This window comes from Numida meleagris, chromosome 1 (assembly GCF_002078875.1).
Source record: "Numida meleagris isolate 19003 breed g44 Domestic line chromosome 1, NumMel1.0, whole genome shotgun sequence".
Taxonomy (NCBI): Eukaryota; Metazoa; Chordata; class Aves; order Galliformes; family Numididae; genus Numida; species Numida meleagris.
In genome coordinates, this window is record NC_034409.1 from 67,819,799 (window position 1) to 67,839,947 (window position 20,149).

Below are 20,149 nucleotides of genomic sequence, written 5' to 3' on the forward strand. Positions count from 1 at the left end.
CTTTTTGATGCTGCTTCAGTTCTATGGAAACATTGTCCAGAGTTAGGATTGACAGGTACTGAAACAAATTGTGCAGTTCATGTTCAAAAATAAAGACTTCTGTGTTAATTTCCTTTCTAAAATTCAATGTTAATTTCACTTTCTAAATGTGACCTCCTGAAATAAAGTCTCACTTGATTCCTGTGAACCTTTTAGCTGTTTATTTGAAGAACAAATATATACATATATAACATTTGCTATCATTCTGGTGTATTGAGATCTACTTTTACTTCTATGCTTTTTTTTTTTTTTCTTCATAGATAATAATGGGTGTAATCCTACTTTATAATTTGCTTGGAGTGAGTGCTTTGGTTGGTGCTGCTGTTATTGTACTGTTAGCTCCGATACAGTACTTCATAGCTACAAAGTTGGCTGAGGCTCAGAAGAGCACACTGGTAAGTAATTTATTTTAGTGGTTCTTCTGATCTGGAAAGGAGAACAGGGAATCAAGAGTTTTGGATTCTGTCCCTGTTTCTAGTAACCATTCACTGCAGAAGTTCAGGCAAGCCATCACTAAATTCCAGCAGCCCTCCCTTTCTCTTTCCCCATGCATGGCTCAGCTGCCCTTGCTGCCTGAGAGAAGTACCTCAGTGTTTGCCAGATAAGAATCCAAAAAAAGTATGCGGGCCTTGACCTGCCTTCTCTACGGAGACTATTTTCACCCACATAGCTCAGTTTTGTCTGAATTCAATTCCATGAAAGGATATTATTCCTGAATTCAAATGTTGTATTTCATGGGATGTTACCAAATAGTACAAATGACAGATAAATTATGGGAGTACATTATTAAAGAATGTGTACAATCCTCCTCTGAAATGGCTAGAGACTCTGCACTCTCACTCCAAGCTTTTGCGTTCTCTAAAACTCAGATGACATTGCTTGATTAATATCTATTATACACTTTTTACCTTCTCTTCTATGTCATCAATTACAAATGTTTTCTAATATTTTGTCTAATGTTTAACCTTATTCTCATGGTCTTTGAACTTTTTTGATCAACCTTTGATATGTGAGTCTTCAAATACGTAAGGATCTCTGTTATCTTAATATTCAGTAAGAAAATTGTAGGCAGGTGGATCTACTCTTTGGTACACTTCAACTCTATTGAGTTATGATGATTTATACTAACACAGGATTTATCTTCTGTACTGTTTTAGAAATAATCTCAATCTTTCTTTTTGCTTTTTTCTGATTTCTGACTCATAACTTGATTTGGATTATGATTTTACCAAAACATATGAGCACTGTTTTCTGGTGAGGGACAATTAGCTAAATATACGAATAAACATCTCACCTATTTTCATGACCATTCTGTATGAATCCCAAAATGAATCTTCTATCAGCAATTACACATTTGTCTATTCTTATGAAAACCATCAGCCTACTATTCTACCTTCCTGAGTTTCAACTTCTGTTTGAGGGGTTCAGATATTTTTTTTTATTTCTCTTCTTTGAATAGAGTCATTTAATTTCCTGTCTGATTGTACGTATTTTAATATCTCCAAAGAGCCCGAGATTGCATGTTATTCTACTCAATGTGGCAACTGAAAGCCTATGAAAATTCATAAACAAAAAAATTGTGTCTCTTTAATGAACTTTACAAAAATTAAATGGAAAAAGAATTCTCATTAAAACTACAAACCATTATCGATTACTTATTCTTGTTTTCTTTTGAAATGAAGGACTATTCTACAGAGAGATTAAAGAAAACCAACGAAATACTAAAAGGCATTAAATTATTAAAGCTGTATGCCTGGGAGCACATATTTTGTACTAGCGTGGAAGAAACAAGAATGAAGGAACTCACCAGTCTCAAAACCTTCGCACTTCATACATCTCTTTCCAGTAAGTAACTGTTTTTAGCTCTCAGAAATGGATTCTCCTCCTCATGTCAACATTCTGTCTGACTTCAAGCTAGAGCAAGACACAGCTGTGCCTGTAACATTTTTTGTATGTGGAATGTACTTGAAACAAAAAGATATGATAAATACAGAGCATAGAAACTTGACAATATACCTCGCTGATTTTTTTTAGAAAGTTTTTTGTCACCTTAAGTATGGCGTTACAAGTTGTTTTATAATAAGGAGCCTCCAGGTAAAATCAGAAGCTCAAATTACAGCAAAGATAAATTATTGTCTGAAAGAAATTGTATTTATTGTATAGAGGAAGAGCTGATAGGTGATTCAGTTGTGTTGCATAATAATTATGCACATGAATCTTTTTATCCTAATTCACTGAAGCGTACAAAGGAAATCATTATTTGGCTTATTCATTTGTGTGCTTAAGATCTCTCTCTGTCATGGAAGGCAATTTCTTCCTGCGGAAGGATTTTCCTTTTAGGAATTTTAAGTATTTGAATTGGAAATAGACAGATTCTTCTAGTGTCATAGAACTAATTGTAAGACTATTCAATATATGTCATGTAATCTGATGCTTATTTTTTTTCTATTCCTAGTTTTTATGAATGCAGCCATACCAATAGCAGCTGTTCTTGCAGTAAGAATTTTTCTTTTCACTTTTCTTTAAAAAGGGGGAGGGAAAAAGAGAGGAGAAGGAACGAAAAAAAGGACACCACTGTCACTGCAGGACCATTGTTATTGTTCATAAAACCAGCAGACGAGTGCACCCACTGGCTGGAGGGTAGCGTTATATTAGAAATGCCCAATCATGCCCATTTCAAAGTGCATTACAATGGTGGCTTACAAGCCATCATCTCAGTATTCAAGAAAGCACGCTATGGAGTTTAAGACAATATAAGTTTTTGATTGTACTCTGGCCAGGTTTAAATCTCAGTCTAATGCACTAGAGGAAGTACTGCCTGCTGGTCAGTAAGAATTCTTCACAGACCAAATTCTGAGGGCATTCCTCAGAATGTGCTGGTGATATGTGCCAGAACTGAGTAAAATATATCTATGGTTCTGTAGCTGTGGGGAAAAAAAAGCATAATGTTTAGTACTTTCCTACTGATTTTTCAGGGTTGTCTGCTTCCTCTAAACACTGTAATCAGTTACAAAACTTCACAATACTTAATGGTTTGACTTCACAAAGCTAAATGCTTTAATTTTATTAAGAGATTTTTTTTCATTAAATGCCTGAATCACTTGAAATCACTGGCAAACTTTTTGAATCTTTCTAACTTTAACAGGAGTTACTTTTCTCATCAGTTTTCTGGAATTAGAACAGAGATACACAGTTATTGGCCTTATTTAAACAAAACATTTCCTTGCTTTCTTTACCCATCTTATTCAAGAGAGTTTATACATAATACGCTGTTTCTTCTGACGTGACAGACGTTCGTGACTTATGCATACACCAGTGACAAGCCGTTGCAGCCTGCTCAGGCCTTTGCATCACTGTCATTGTTCCACATCCTGGTCACACCATTGTTTCTGCTTTCCACTGTGGTCCGTTTTGCAGTCAAGGCTATCATAAGGTAAGTGGTCCCAACTTACCCTATGATAGTTACTCCAGCTCTTGAATGTCTACATTCAGTAATACAACAAGGAAGGTGCTAGAGAAAAAGTTCTTTTCCACTTGCTCACCTGGAAGGGGATTTAAAGGTGAGACTCACAATGTCCATTGGCCTGAGAGAAAACAGTAACTGTTTCTCCTCACTGCATGATACAGAGACAATTAAATGTTCTGTTCTTCTTATAATTCCCCAAATTTGGAAGTCTAGATTCAGAGCCACACTGTTCTCTCTTGGGATGAAGATGCTTCCCTTCTCATATCATGCTTACATAAGCTGTAGCCAACACAGAAGAAGATGAGAGAGGCTGTTTGGAACCATCTCACAAGATTTGCCCCATTGGTGCAAGGAAGAGCAACAGGCTTAACTTAACCTCCCCAAACAATGCATGGTGCTTTAAGTGAGAGTTCAGTATTGCCCCACCTCTCATTGTCTAGCAATAGCATGGGCTCTCTTTGGTGAGAGGATGGTTGGAGGAACATTGGGCACTGAAGGACTAAGTACACAAGAGAAACAGCACTAAAGGACTTTTCTTATAAAGGAAATTCTGTTTTCTCCTGAATGGCAATAGAGAGGTGCAGGAGAGGAAGGATGGCAAGGCAGACTTTTGGGAGTTTAGTCTCTGAGTGCAAGAGATCTGCATGGCGGGATAGCAAATAAGCTGGCACAAAGTGGAAAAGATTTCAGAAAAAGAAAAAGGAACTCATAAAATCTGTTGCTTCATCAGAAGCATGTATGTGCCAGGCATTTGGTTATGCAAATAATCTGACAAAACATCTTCCTGGCTATAGACCACTTAAACTCAAGGGAGTACATTGGTAGCAAGACGAATTTCAGACCTTCACCTATTGCATCAGAGGTCTGTATCGAAATAGTCATGGTTAGGGGCATTTATGTAGAAGTAGACACTGCCAAGCCATCCCAAGAGGCACAGACTGACACCTGATTGGCAGTAACGTGTCAGATGCCAAGACTAGCATGACATGAAGATCATTCTAGTCTTCCCAACATTTCTTTGGAATAGTAGGCAAGGGGACTTCAGGCTTCACAGCTGTAGTTTACCAGCACCACATTCACTCACGAAATATAAAGAATAAACAAACGTTATTTATCAAAGCAGCAGGAGAACCCATGGGAGATTTTCCCTACACTGAAAATGATTTCTGACTAGTGGAAAATACCAGCTCTCCCTTATGAATCATCCTAGCCTCTACATCTTTGCACTACATTTAGCATAGCCTTGACATCAAAATTGTGCTGACATTTCCCTTATCACTGCTGGCTGTCCCTCAGAACATCATTTAAAACCATATTTTCCTAAATAAATTTCAGCTTTTGACAAACTTCTTTCTTATAATCTTTCTCCCATGAGCATCAAATCCTCCACGTGAAGAATGAAGAATGTTCACCATCAATCAAATATATAAGTATGCACTCATCTGTGTTACGCTTAAACCCTAATATTTTGGCCAAAATCTCCATTTCATTTTAATGAGTAGTTCCAGTAACATGGAAGCTTTTGTGGGTACCTGTCCTCGTTCAAACACAAAGTAATGGTTGATGTGTTGTTTGAGTGATGATCAGAGTGAGGTTTCTTTTCTTCTACAAGAGAAATTCTTACTTGGTGCAGATATACTTATGAAAGACTGAAATGCTGTTACCATAGTTAGACATCTATGTTTGCTTTTCAAAACAGGAGATAGGAACAGGTATACTGGCAAGAGGAAATAATGACAGTACCTCCATAGCTTGAACAGCTATTGATAATTTCATGCAAAATGCACATAGAGATCTTGCAACAGGACTACTTTCCCACTTTCGGATTAATATTCAAATCATTGATCTAAAGTCATATGTTCTCCTGCTTTCTCCTGCACCTTGATTTTAGTTTTTGCAAAGTGACCTAACTTCACCTTGGCAGGTGGTATCTTATATTCATCCCTTCCCCAGAATAATAGAGCCCTATACTTATGGCACTCTTAAAGGAAGTGGGACAGAAGGAGAATCAAGTCCTTCTGATGAAGAGTGTGTTGAACAGTGTTCTTTATTTCCCATGAAGGAATTTTACGAAGTAGGCAGAGAGAATTCTTGCCATATTTCTCTGAGGCTAGCTATGGCTGCGCAGTTTTGTGCAGTGTTCAGTCCTGTTAGTATGCTGTTTATGCCAAAGCTGTATTCAGGATGCACCTACTGTGTTAGCATTTTCAGAGGATGTAGACAAGTAAATGACTCATATATGAATCCTGTGTGTAGACATGGGAGAAGCATGGAAGGGAGAAATCTGCTGAGATGGAAATCATTCCCACAGAGCTCTAGCAGAAATCACATGACTTTAGCTCTCTTCTTCATTCCCAGCTCCCAGTTCAGTGTTTAATTGTTTTCATGTGTCCTTTTACCGCATACATAATTTTTCACTTGGGTAACAGATGGTCCAATAGGAAAAGGAAAGTATCCTACAAACTTTTCTTGGAATACTTTTGGATGTGTCCTGCTGGCTGGGCTGCAGATAATTGGAAATATACCCTTAGAAACTTGGGCTTATTTAACCATGCTGTGTTTCCTTTTTTTAAGTGTACAGAAGCTGAACGAGTTTCTCCTCAGTGATGAGATTGGAGGTGACAGCTGGAGAGGTGGGGACAATTCTGTAGCTTATGAATCCTGTAAGAAGCACACAGGACTCGTAAGTTCTTTTTTATGACAATGAATTTCAAAGCAGAGAGGACATAGAGCCCAGTACGAGACAAATGCCCTAGTTGATAGTGCTCAGGGGTTTGGGGTACTTGCTTGACTCTATTCTTGACCAGTTTTGTGTCTTCTGTGTAGGGACTTGCGTTTCTATGGCATGAAGAGTCCTCAAACACATTGAAGCTCTGCTGAAGTGCCAATAGTAATAAGAATACCAGAACACACCAACACACTTATGTGGGGATCAGATTCAGCCTTCTTGGTTCTTATAATTGTCCCAGGTGCATTTCCTGTGGTCATGGGGATTGTAGTGTATATTGCCAGTACAACTCATGGTACATTGGACATTTTTAGGTAGGAACCCTTCCTGCCCTGGGAAATTCAGAACTGGAGATTGAAAAAACAACAGTAAAGTTTGTGGAATAGAAATTCATTCTATAATGCTGTTTCTAGACGTGCTAAACACAAGTGAATTTGAGTAAAATTTGAGGAATAGTTGAAGCCAGAAACCAACCAGCCAACCTAAATACATAAATAAATAAATAGATATTTAAAAAAAAAAACAAAAAACTCCACTCTTTGGGAAAACACTTCAAAATTTTTCTAAAGCTAGCTAATCCAAGTGTTTAAAACTGACGATATAATTTCAAAAGTGACTAGAACTTAACAAAAACAACCAAGAACTAGGGTGGTAGCTCTACATGTCATTACACTCTTACTGACACTGAGAGAGCTGAAATTTGAGATGGTTATACATGGGAAACCAACATGAAAAGATCAATTCCTGTGCTTCAGTTAAAAATATTTAAAATTTTGCAGTATGTACATGACAGATACTGAAAAGTGTTGTTTTCTTATTGTGACTGAGAATGGTGGGAGAAATGGGAACAGACTGTGCTTTTGCTAAGGAACTAAAGGCTGCCCTTCCTTGCAAATTCTAACTTTTCCCTTTTCTTCACCTCACTATGTAGCACACCAAGGCCATCAACAGGAGGCAGCCGTTGAGGTATCAGCTTGAAAACTATGAACAGTCATCAAGGAGGCAAACGCGTCCTGTGGAGACAGATGACGTGGCAATCAAGGTGGTTTGAAAACGTCAACACATACTTTACAAGCCAGCAGGTTGTTCTGCTCAGTACTACAACAGTATCAGAGAGAGTGGAATTGCTGCTGCTTTTCCAAAGGAAAATTGTCTATTCCAAGAACAAGGCAAAAAAAACCCTAAATAAATTAGCACTTTAGACAAAAATAAAGTGAGAAAACTTCTCTTCAGACCAAATCTTTATATTGCTTCCTTATCTTCTCAGGAATAAGAGGCACCATGAGTCTAAAGGAATAAAAACTAGAGAATCCCATATGCAGAAATTAGGAGATTTTTTTAGAGTTTCCCTTCTTCTCTTTCACTCTTAGAATCAGGGTCAAAACTTTTCTGTCATTTGTTGTGATTTATTATGACACTTAATTTATGAAGACATTATTTTAAGACATTTTGGACAGTTTTTCCCCGTACATGTCCTTGTTTTCTATGCAAATAGTGCTTCATGCCTCTGTTAGCTCCAACTGGTTCCACTGGTGAACATTTTTCTTGTGTCCAGCATAAACCTTGAGAATATTCAAGTAGTACTTTGGGAATCCATTCAAAATAGGCCATACGCTACGGTATTTAGACTGTCACCTATGAGATCCTATGATAGTTATTTTTAGTGTTTAATCTCTTACTTGACAAAATGAAAATATCTAGCATAACAAAGTTGAACTCAGGAACACCACCTCATTGCATTTCATACTGTATATAATTTATGTCTATAGCTTCTTATATTTCCAAGTTTGGCTGTCTTTGCTAACTTAGCCTGCATTTTTTTGCATGTGTTTGAGCATAGGCCATCATACCCCAAAGGTGTTTTAGTAACATATTTTAAGTCCAAACTAGACATTCTATTTTTCACTCCTCATATTTTTATATGTGATATATGATAATATATATGTGATATATGATAATATATATGTGATATATGATAATTTCTTTGTAGGTAACCAATGGATACTTTTCATGGGGAAGTGGTTTAGCTACCTTGTCCAATATAAATATCAGAATCCCAACAGGTAGGATAAAAGCACATCTTAAATATGAAATGCATAATATCAGATTGCTACTAATCCAATTTCTTAATGTTATTAAAAGCACAAAAACACTTTTTAAAAGAAAAAAATGAAAATTAAAAGTTATACAAAGTTACGAACTATATTGGGTGTGGAACTTCATCGTTAACCTAGAATGCTATAAAGTTCTTTCTTATTTTGAATTAAAAAATCCAAAAAAAAATAAAAGGAGGAAATTCTAGATTCATACAGGCCACAAGTTCATGTAGTCCAGGATTTTGTTCCAAGCAGTGGCCAACAGTTGGTGCACAAGGACACAGCAGTCATATAGCATACTTTCCCTGCCCTTCTTCAGTATTATAGCTTTCCAGTATAGAATTATTTTCATCTCAGTGCATTCCTTGACCTTCAAGCTCCAATCTGTCAAAGAATCCTCAGTGAATTTCTCTTTCAAATTTCTCCTTCAGTTTACCCCCTGTAAATTTACTGCATCCACAACATTTTTTGGCTAGAAGTTCCACTTATTTACAGATTTGTTTCAGAAGACCTATGTAGCAACTGTGATAACTAGCTATTATTTTTTATTTTGATGATGGTGGTGATGATGAATGCAATAAAATTCCTAACACCACTGTAGGAAGGGACTGCAGGTAGGAAAGCAGTGCCAGGAAGAAGGAATAGTACAGGAGAAAAAAGTAGTGGATCTTCTTCAGTTGCAGTCGCATCTTTGACTGGCCCCAGTATTCATGGAGTCGCAAATGGAATAACTACTGCCTAGTTGATATCATCTGACCCAAAATAATTTTCACAAAGTAATACAGACCCATACAATGTATGATAACACATATCAAAACAACATTCTCTTCCTTTTGGAGCTTAGTGTGTACTTGTACTTTCCATTAAAGTATATTTCATAGATAGATGCAATGTTGTCTAGTTATGTAATGGATACTAACAAATTTAATCAACCATCTCAAGTCCTGTAGAAACGGATGTAGCGGTGCCTTGTGGACTAGAGAATAATCGGTTTTTTTTCCTGTTTTATGTTTTTTTATTAATGTGTTTTTTATCATTATCACAGGTCAAATGACAATGATTGTGGGTCAAGTTGGCTGTGGCAAGTCCTCACTTCTCCTTGCTATATTAGGAGAGATGCAGACACTGGAGGGAAAAGTTCACTGGAGCAAGTATGTCTCACATAGCTATTAATTATTGTTTTCTGTAAAGAAGGAGGAGTTCGATTTTGCTGTGAGAAATGTAAACTTCATGTCTCAGAACTCCTTGTTAAATAATTATCTATATGCATTACCTAGATCTTCTCTGAAAAGCATAATCAGCAAGCTTATGCTTTTCATTGCTGTTTTGTTCATGGCTCAGAATAGGTTGAGCAGAGTCAGAGCAGGTAGAGTAGAGAGCCTCAGGAAGGGAAATAATCTAGGCTGGTGATTAATATCTAATATATTAGCCCTAGCAAACGACCTGAATAGAAAATTCTTTCTATTTTTCTATTTTTTTCTATATTATTTAGAAAGAAAAGAATATTTTTGAATCACCTTCTCTGGTGGGAGTCAGCTCTGATCTACAGTAGTCATTGTATCTGAAGAAAGTCTTACAGCAAAAAAACATGCAGTAAGATCAATAAGGTGCAATTTATGTCTGTTGTGTTTCATCGGAAGTGTTTATTGTCCAGTAGCACTTTACATAATCTTTGCAACTCGAGTTGTGCAAATAATGAGCTTCTTCAAGAGGCATTGAAAGGATGGGATAGATAACCAATGTGAAAGGAAAATTGATGCTCCAGTTTGGATTCCTACCTAGATTGTTAAATCAGCTTTGTTATGCTGCAACTATACATAAGTGAGGGCATGACAGGCTGGAGCTTCTTCAGCTGAGGTGCTATTTGGGGTACTAGCATATGGGAAAGGCTTACTTTACTGCTATGCTAGCAGAAAGAAAGAAAGATTAAATAATAAAATGGGAGGAATGCTTTCTCCCTTCCCTGATATCTGCCCAAGCCTCACCTGTTGAATTCAGTGCTACTCTTTATAGTATGCACACAGAAAGCAGACTGAGTATGCTGAATACTGAAGAGCAAAGGCTCTGAAAAAGTTGTTGCTGAGGAGGGAATTGCAGATGGAATCAGGCCTCTGGATCTACATGGATTCAGACCCAATGAACGACAACCTCCTATGGAAGCTAAGTGGGACAGCAACCTCCATTCCAGCATGGCAAGACAGAGGCTATTGGAGACATGTGCTATATCCCCAGGACTTGTTTTCCCTGTTTCAAAGATCAGTTCTGTCTCCTTGAATCTACCAAACCAAACTCTTTCTGAGTAGCTCTTTTGGTAGAAAGGATGAATTTTGTCATGAAGACCAATATCATTTTGGCCCCATCCCTTTAATAGTAAGTAACCTGCTTTGTCATCTTTTTCTTACAGCAATGTTGAAAGCTGTATTTTTTGCTTTTCCTGTGTTAGTATGCATGCCATTTTCTTGTTCTCTAGCCATATTTCACTGTCAGCTATTCTAAACAGATGATCTCACTGGAGTAGTAGGTAGAGTTGGAGCCAAGGCAAGACTAACTTCAGAGTGGTCATATGCAAACTTTAGCTTTGATGGAAAAAGGAATATGTGACTTGCCATGGTTAATTTCTTTGAGATACATCATGGAAATATTGACCTCACAATGAGGAAGATTTTTTCCTGAGTAGGTTAAGAAAAAAAAGGGGTCAGAAGAGTGTACATAAAAATTATTCTCACAGCAATTTTTTAATATGTGTTTGAGAGACTCGGATCAGTTCCTATGGAAGGATGTGAAATCTTAGATTAGAGAAATAGAGCAATCTTTGAAAGATGTTGCATAAAGAGTACGAAATAATGTTGAAGCTTCACAGTGTTCAGGAGAGTAGGATCACATTGTCAGCTGACAAGCAGTCTGCACATAACCAAATGACTCACTCAGGTTTTTCCAAGCATCTCAGGTCTTACTGAGTGACTTTTTCATTGTAAACTATAATTTGGTACTGTGTTATAGCTGATGCAAACATGGTTTGCTGATAATTTCAGACTGCCTGACAGGGAGACTAAAACCTCAGTTATTTTCCTAAGCGGACTCTATATTTTACAAAATCATAGTAAAGGTCCTATTTACTGCATTAGATCTCTCCCCATGTGATTCAGCATTCATGACTAATGTAGCTATTGATCCAGGTATGAAGTGTAGTCTAGGTGAATTCCCCAATGAATTCAAGCGTAACAATACAGTATAGAAATGATGTATCAGACTTCAGCCACTGTTATAGTGGAGTAATCTTGCAATAATACATCATTGTGAAAGTCCATCATGAGGCTTGAATGCCCTATTGCTGTTGTGATTAGCTGCAGTGAGAACTGTACATCCCATTGCCTGGATTGTCATCATTCTGGGGTCTTGGAGAAAGGAAGTGTGCATGACATAATGGACAGAACCAACCTTACAGGCCAGACCTTAGTTCTTGCCAGTTACAGGAGACATGCCTCAGATACACTGCAAACCTTAGACAAGGAATTGGCTTTTTGTTTTACTGGTGAACAATCAGCTAGAGAGAATTCTTAAACACTGAAGAATGAGGCTATCTGGATTCAGAGATTCAGCTGTGCCTGTTTCAGATCTAAGGGGTGGATGTGGGGACTATGTACAGACAAGTATTCTTATGCACATCAAGCCAAAGACTCAGAACCATCTTCTCATGCAGATAAGCAGAGATGAGTAGCAAAGTGGAAGGCCTTTCACTTGGTTTACATCTTCTGTCCACTGAACTGGTTTCTGTGCAAACAGGTTGCTGTGTATGAAAAACATGGAAAACAGAAGAGTTACTGAAGAAAATACATCCTCCCAAATGGCTTGTTCTCACATTAGCTATGGAAGACTTCAAGAAAAATTAAGAAAAGTCAGCATTTCCCTAGAAGTATCACCAAGTGCATCTGCCTACCATGAGATTGCAACAACTGTAGCTCATAGAAAACACTGGAAAGCACTGATCATGGGTGGATAAATTTTTAGCCATATAAATAGCAGTAGCCAAAGTCAGTATACCTACTAGTGCTGCCCTACTGCTTTGGCTTGGTTGCAAGGACTAGAAGATAGAAAAAAACTCTTCCAATCTGATGGATAGAATTTTTGTAGAGCTCAGTCCTTGTCTTGCCTCAGGTCTCTTGCCTGTATTATTAGAGGAAATTGTATCTTCCACCATTACAATGGTATCCTAGTGATATTGTATTCCTTTGTTCTCCTCCATACTCATTTTTTAGGCTGAGGGATTCTGGGCCTGGTTAGACATGCATTACTCTATTTTAAAATATCTGAAGCTATCACACGCATTGCCCAAATTTCAACTACTTTTTTTTTTTTTTAACTTTTCCTTAAAACTTTGATCTAAATACATTTCTGATAGATAAGCTTACATGTTCAAAATATGATGAAAATAATCAATCTAATTAGCTAGGTTTTTCTTAACACTTCAGACTAAAAATCACTGTGCTTCATTTTGTGGTATATTTTATAGTACAGAATAAAAATCAGTATGGATAGCCATACTTCAATAAATAAAGAAATTTGAACAAAGATTACTAATGCCAGCAGACAAAGAAAAGCTTAGTCTAGAAATCTCAGAAGCTTCAGTTTCATCCCACTCCCATGCCCTGCTATTGCATCACTCTTCTGAATTCTACTGAAAGCACAAAAGCAAATACTTAATCCCCTTGTTTGTGAAGTGCCCAGCTCAGCAAAGGTCTTGTGGATGTTTATTCCATGAGATTATTAGAAAACTTGAGTTCTCACAGAACTTAGAATTCAAGAAAATTAAAGTGTAATTCTCAAGCATGCAATGCTAAATGTCTATCCAAGGAAGAAGAGTTTGATGTATTGAGATTCGAAAAATTGTTCTTGCTCGTTCAGATAAGCTATCTGATCATAATGGCAAATGTAATACTGGTTAGGAATTGTAAGGGGTTTTGTAGGGCCTATGCCCATTTTTTTCTTAAATTTTACTTCTGAAGTCATCCCCAAATGCATTCATGAAAATATTATCCGTTTCTTTCTCCACTATTTTAATGCACTGTTGTAATTACAGAATTTTCTGCTTTTTTAATAGAGGAAGTTTGGGTTTTCTTTTCTGTTTGGCTTGACCTAGTTTCTGACCTCTTTTTAATCTCTCATTAGTCTCCATCTTTTGCTTTCCTTTAACTTTTTTGCATTGTAGAGAAGATGGGAAGCTTCTGCTGATAAAAGACCAACTTTTAAGAAGCAATATCTGTTTTGTGCTTCCTTTTGTGCCTCTCTGACTCTTCTGAGATGATCAACAGGGCTAATTCACCTCTGATCTAACATATTCTGTGGCAATCTGTGCATGAAGAAAACATGCTGATCATGCACTTAAAGAAGCCTGAATTATCAAAGTTCTTAGAGAGCTCATGTGTGGCACAGAAAACAACACGTCTCAGTTCTGGCACTTCGGGAATGCTTATTGTGTGAGTCTGGCACAGTAAGGGCTCTACTATTAGAATTTTTGTGCCCTCTGCAAGGCTTGGATCGTCTGTTCATAAGAGTAGCTGCAGTTATGGTATCCCAGCAGGAAAGCAGATGTTTCTGTCGCAGTAGTAAAGTATTTAATCTGGAGGGTTTGTAGGCTTGGGAAGAGAGGATTTGTTTGTTTTGCTCATCTGGTTGTTTGTTTTAAGTGGGACAAATAACACAATAATATCATTTTCCTAGTCCTCTCTCTCTCTAGACAATTTCCCCTCACCTGGCATAAACTTACTCTTCAGGGTTTTGCAGTTGCAGTGATGTGTCGTCATTCCTGGCAGCAAGCACCATTGCTAGTCTAGAACTCCTTTGGCTGGCATTCCATGCCCTTGACACCATTAATAAGTCAATTAATGGGCACAGAACACTGCAAAATCATTCATGTCAATATTGACACTGCATGTTCTTCAAAATGTATTTCGTGGATAGAATCCTTAAGAAGTAGAGGCTGACTTCTTAAGAAAAGCCTAGGCGCTGCAGTGCTGCGCGTAACTTGATGCAGACTCTCTGCTACAAAGTGGTTCAAAGTTTGTTTTGGTTCAAAAGCAAAAATGTGTCACCTGCACCCTGCAGAATTATATCTGCAGAGCTTCTCTTTGCTCCAGAAGAAATCTGACATTAGAGTTCTTGCCAGCTTCCACAGGTCATTGGTGGAACAGTATGGAGAAGCTGACTTATTGATTGTCAACCTTTCATATGCCTATGCAATGTTAATAATGTCAGTTTGAACAGGTTATAAGATACATTTTTCATTTTTAATTAATTTTCTAACAAAATAGTTTGCCTGTTTAACCACTATGCACAATAGATATAAAGTTGTATTATTTCCAAAAGTTCTATGCTTTTGATTAGACCATGTTTATTTTCTCTTTAAAAGAAAAAAAAAAACACAAAAAACTGGTGTTGCATTCTTAAAATATGTACTTAACTACAGTTCCCCTGTATATAAACTTTGCACAAAATGTTACTCTCTGTGTTTCCTGCTTACTAAATGTCATTTACCATAACTTGCAGTGTAAATGAAACTGAGCCTTCTTTTGAAGCATCCAGAAGGTATTATTTCTGTTTTTAGTGTATCATAATGCACTCATTTTTGAGAATTTCCTCAAACTTTCATCTTTGTACCCTTCAGCCATCACTTTGTTTCCTTACTATGTTGATAATCATCTACTACAGAAATAACTGGCAGATTGTGCTAAATCCAGTGGATCCCACTCTTTCCCAGCCACTGTACCACTACCTCAGTCTGAAGTCTAGCATCTCAGAAAGGCCAAAGTCTTGCTTGAAAGATATTGAGCATTCCCATCTTCTATTCGATGTCACTGGGAGTTCAGTATGCTCTATGTCTCACAAGACAGGGCCTGCAGATACAAGTCATCACTACGTGTACCCTCCCACGTGCATATCTTCCATTCAGCACTGGGTTTTGTGCTGCTGGTATCCCAGCTTGACAGCTGTGTGATGGAGCAGGGCACACAGTGTGCAAAGGGTGTCAGCCAGTGATTCCAGCCCTGCTTTCTGTGAGATGACCTGCAGGTTTAAAAGAAGGGCAAGCCAAACCAAAAAGATGTGCCATCAACAACTAACGAGTAGTGGCACAGATAGCTGTGGATGGGACCCACGCCATTATTTGATATCTGACATTCCTAAGGACATATTTCATGCTAGTCCATATTGAACACCTATGAACAGCTAAAATTTTGGGATACTACTGACTGCTTCTAACCAGCTATTACTCATACCCTAGCACCCTCTCTCTCAATAGCAAATCCTAGGTACGTCAAATATTTGGTTTGAAGCAATACAATCAAAGAAAAGAAAGATAAGTGTTTAGATTTACAAGTCATTAACAATGCTTCCTCACACATCTCAGCATATCAGAAGAATGTCTGGCATTACATAAACGTTTTAGCCACAGTACACAAGCAAAACAGAAGTAAAGAATATTCATATTCTTACATATTTCGTGAGGTATTTAAACACATTTAAGATTAAGTCTAATAAGTACTTGGGATACTGTAATCACAGAAGCTTAGAATCATTAAGGTTGGAAAAGACCACTAAGATCATCAAGTCCAACCATCAATCCATCACTACCATGCCTAATGATTCCTTGCAGGCATGTATTGAGCTGTCTTCTCTACCAGTATCATTTCAGCCACTGAGCACCTAATAGACTTAGAGGAAAAAATATTAACTTTAAAAAACTGTATTTCATATACACAGCCTGGTACAGTAATCTAAAACTTCAGAGAGCAGTGAGTCAGGTATACTGACTACACTTGAACGGTGCCTTTTCATTACCTATTCTGATGTTGGAGAAAAAAAAAAAGAAAGAAATAGTCTCTTTTTTTTGTGATGATTTCATTATTCTGAGTATTTACAATCCTCTTTTGGATTGAAATTGCATTTACTAAATTGAGGTAGGTATTGGCCATTTATGGTAGAATCAAGTTCAACGTAGGGTAACATAGGATAGAGACTGTGCCACCACGGGAGAGAGTGGGTGTTGCTCTAACAAAAGCAGCTCATTTGAAATTCTTCCCTTCACTTTTGTAAAAATTGTTTTGTCTCTGTTTTTCTCTGCATTTTTTATGAAAACATATTATTTCCTTATTCTCAGACATTTCATACTGCGGGTGCTTTGCTTTTTGCTAATACTCTTTGTTTATCTACAGTAAAAACAGATACTCGGTGGCTTATGCAGCTCAGAAGCCATGGCTGTTGAATGCAACAGTGGAGGAAAACATTATCTTTGGAAGTCCATTTAACAAACAGAGGTAAATATCAATCCAGTCATGGAAACAAACAAACAAACAAAGAATAAACCCTGACTACTTCTTTTAAGAGGTTTTGGCTTCTCCTTCTGGCAGTGTGTATGTAAGCTGTCTGTGAGGAATCACATGGCAGAAGTGGCTCTCGTGGACACAATGGAAGCAGTATATACATTTTTCAAGCAGCTAAACTTAGATGAGATGAAACCCATCTTTGGATGCTGGTGACATATTTTTAGAGTCATAGAATCATAGAATCCTTAGAGTAGGAAGGGACCTCTGGGGGCCATCTAGTCAATTCTCCTGCAATGAACAGGGACACCACAGCTAGATCAGGTTGCCCAGGACTTTATCCAGCCTTGCCTTTTCTTTTAATGGAGCTTGAGGTTGCCAGAAGATTCTGGAAACAGAGATACTAGGCATGTTTCCACAGAGTTTATATCCTTATCCTGCTGTGATCAAGTTGCTGGAGCACTCACTTCACAAAAACAGTGCACATATGCAGATAGGGTGCCTCCAGGAAATAACCTTAATTCTTCCTATAGAAATACAGGAGAAGGAATTGTAAAAGCTGAGGTGTGGCTTCTGTTCTGCCTATCCAGCACTTGTGTCATATGTCCTTCCAAAAACGCCAGCTAACAACTGAGTGGAAAAAATGACTTCAGTAAAACAAAAGCAATACTCACTGTGTTTTAAATTATTAAAAATACATTTCATTCCTCTCAGTGTTTTCTTTGATAATATGCTTGATTCCATTCCCACTTAATAAAAGTTAACAAATGTCTCAAAATCCAGATAAGCTTCAAAAATTTCAGGTACTAGATTATTCAGCTAGTTCATCAGCCTGACTTCATATCAAAGGGGCAAAGCTGAATTACACCGCTCAAATATTCTGATCTCAGACACAGATTACCTGAGATACTCCACAAGCCTAGCAACTTCATAACAAATTTCAAATATTTCTGAGTGGTTTTCTGATTCTGGAAGGATCAGAAGCGCTGTAAGGATCCTTTGCCCTTTAATATCACACTGAAGCAAATGAAGAGGCACCTAAAAGGGGAAGAAAAATAACTCACTGAAAAATGCCTCCAAATACTCCAGAGTCCAACAAAACTGCTCAGTGATGAGGAGGAACGTACTCAGTAATTGAGGTAACTGAATCTTTAAAAAGTAAACTTGCCAACAAAGCTCTCCAATAAATACGTATGTGATTTTTAACAGTGTTTTTGACTTACTTATTTTTGCAATTATCCAAACATCACAGAACCATAGTAACTTAACAGGAAACTTAAGCTGGAGGGATTTTCTGTTAACAAAGTACATGGCGTGGCTGGTTAAATAATTGTAATGACAATATTGGTTTTACAGGTACAAAGCTGTTACAGACGCGTGTTCTCTACAGCCTGACATTGACTTACTACCATTTGGTGATCAGACAGAAATTGGAGAAAGGGTAAATAACCTGAAGGCTTTCATATTTTCTTAATGTATGTGTTAAGAAGAGTCTCTCTGAAGTTACTCATCTATTCTGTATTAGCTACTGCAGTGTTCTAGGAGTCACGACACTGAAGAATGTGCTATGACACATGACAATATTGTTTTGTGATATCTTATCTGGAGTGGACAGATGTAAATTTAAACAATGTCTTTTGTTTAAGAGATCACATTTTGCCCCCATGGATATATTGTTTCTTGTTGTGCCATGGAATGACTACACTGCATGTTTTGATACGTTGTGAAAAGCAGAGATCCTCAAGGGAAAAGATTTGTGCAGATTTCATTAGAAAATTGGGAAAGATTTATCCTGGAGTTATTTCAGTGAGTTTATTGTTCACTGTGTAACAAACCTACAACTGTAGCAGTCAGTAACAGAATAAATAGGCTTTAAAGTGAGGGGGGAAACAGCCCTTTTACAGCATGTTTGTATAGCAGAGTGCTGGTGCTGTAAAAGAGCATGAAGAAAGTTTATACTGTGTGTTTGGTCCTGCAGGAAAATAGGATTACTTTGCACTGATCTTAAACCAGGAGAGCTTTGTTCCCAAAATCTTGTCAAGCTAATCTCAACTGTAGTCTGAATGTACGTGAATGAGTTAGTCTTAAAAAGCTAACTCTGGTATCCCAACAATGCATACATGGCCAAATAAAGCTTGATTTAACATCCTTTATTAAATACTTGAGCATCTAGACAAGACTGAGCCCCGTACAGCTACAGCACAGGTCTCAGTACAAAAGTTAACGGGTTTACTAACAGCTCAGGGTTGTGCACAAGTGGCAGGCACTTCATCCTTGAACTATAGGATGGACATGCCTGGAGCAATTGTGCCATTTTAATGGTTGAGAAGCTCTTGAAAAACAGAAAAAAAAAAGTCTCAATGCACTCCTGTTAAATGGCTGCACCTTGATTTTCATTTTATTGATATTTTAAACAACATTTTAAAAATCTTTTTTCCTTTTTCAGTTGTATCTCTAAGGGGATGTTTTGATCATAGTCTCCAAAGTTTTGCTTGCAGAATTTGATGCTAGTATTAGTTGGATTTTGCAATCTAAGAAGCATTCTGTGCTTAGAGAAGCTCTTCATACTTATCCAAGATTAGTTGATGAATAATCATTTTTTCCTTGACTGTTATGGGAGGATTATGTTTATTTATCAACAGGATTAGCATTTTAACTAGCCAATTGATTTTTATTGGAACTGTATAATTGTAAAAACTCACATTTTCCAAGTCCTGTCATAATGTTTATTCAAAGTTGCATGTTTCTGATCTATTATATTCATTAGGGGATTAATTTAAGTGGTGGCCAACGACAGAGAATCTGTGTGGCTCGAGCACTCTATCAGAACACCAACATTGTCTTCTTGGTAAGATTTTTCTTTTTCATACGGAACATGTAAAATTTACAATGAAGCTCTCATTCATTCTTTGTATTTACCGTTAGAAAAAATTTATATTAGCTTTAGAAAACTGTAGAGAGTTATATTTAACTGAAAATCCAACATATGGAGACAAGAGAGAAAAAGCTACCACAGGCAACATCAAAACATACTGGGAGACTGATGAAGGTGGTACCTACACTGAAAGAGGGGATCATATTGCCTTTTACTCACTCACAATGATACCATGTAACAACATAATCCTGCTGAAATAAGCAAGATTTCTGGATAAGGAGAAGCACCATAATGCAACTAATGCTGAGCAATGAACAAACAGTGTTCAACAGTCTCCTGCAGAACTCTGTGGATTCAGGAAGAATTCCCCTTCTCTGATACTAATTCCAGGGCATGCCAGAAATTTTAGGTGTCTACTGTTCATGCAGGGGCTTAGTTTTCTTCTTAGAGAAGCATTTGCACACCTGAATATTATTTTATTACTGGTCATACTCACTCTAAGTCAAGACCAATGACACCTACAGTTTAGTTTGGGTGAAATTAGTGTAGTTCCTGACTCAGCTTTACCTTAACTGTGCAAATTTCCCACCACGTTTAGGCCCAAGCCTAGTGTTGGATTCCAGCATTATC

General features: G+C 37.4%; 1 protein-coding gene across 13 annotated transcripts in view; it reads left to right on the plus strand.

The window, feature by feature from the left end:
* Positions 1 to 20,149, plus strand: part of ABCC9 (ATP binding cassette subfamily C member 9) — a 75,159-nt gene that overhangs the window by 27,530 nt on the left and 27,480 nt on the right. For 12 of the 13 annotated variants that reach the window (XM_021391754.1, XM_021391786.1, XM_021391730.1 and 9 more), the window contains 12 exons: positions 300 to 434; positions 1,722 to 1,884; positions 2,495 to 2,535; positions 3,330 to 3,472; positions 6,080 to 6,188; positions 7,165 to 7,275; positions 8,224 to 8,296; positions 9,375 to 9,480; positions 14,873 to 14,911; positions 16,537 to 16,638; positions 18,001 to 18,085; positions 19,412 to 19,492. In XM_021391754.1, coding sequence (XP_021247429.1) covers positions 300 to 434; positions 1,722 to 1,884; positions 2,495 to 2,535; positions 3,330 to 3,472; positions 6,080 to 6,188; positions 7,165 to 7,275; positions 8,224 to 8,296; positions 9,375 to 9,480; positions 14,873 to 14,911; positions 16,537 to 16,638; positions 18,001 to 18,085; positions 19,412 to 19,492 — 1,188 coding nt within the window. The remainder of the gene's footprint in view (positions 1 to 299; positions 435 to 1,721; positions 1,885 to 2,494; positions 2,536 to 3,329; positions 3,473 to 6,079; positions 6,189 to 7,164; positions 7,276 to 8,223; positions 8,297 to 9,374; positions 9,481 to 14,872; positions 14,912 to 16,536; positions 16,639 to 18,000; positions 18,086 to 19,411; positions 19,493 to 20,149) is intronic. The other variant, XM_021391828.1, reaches the window with a different exon arrangement.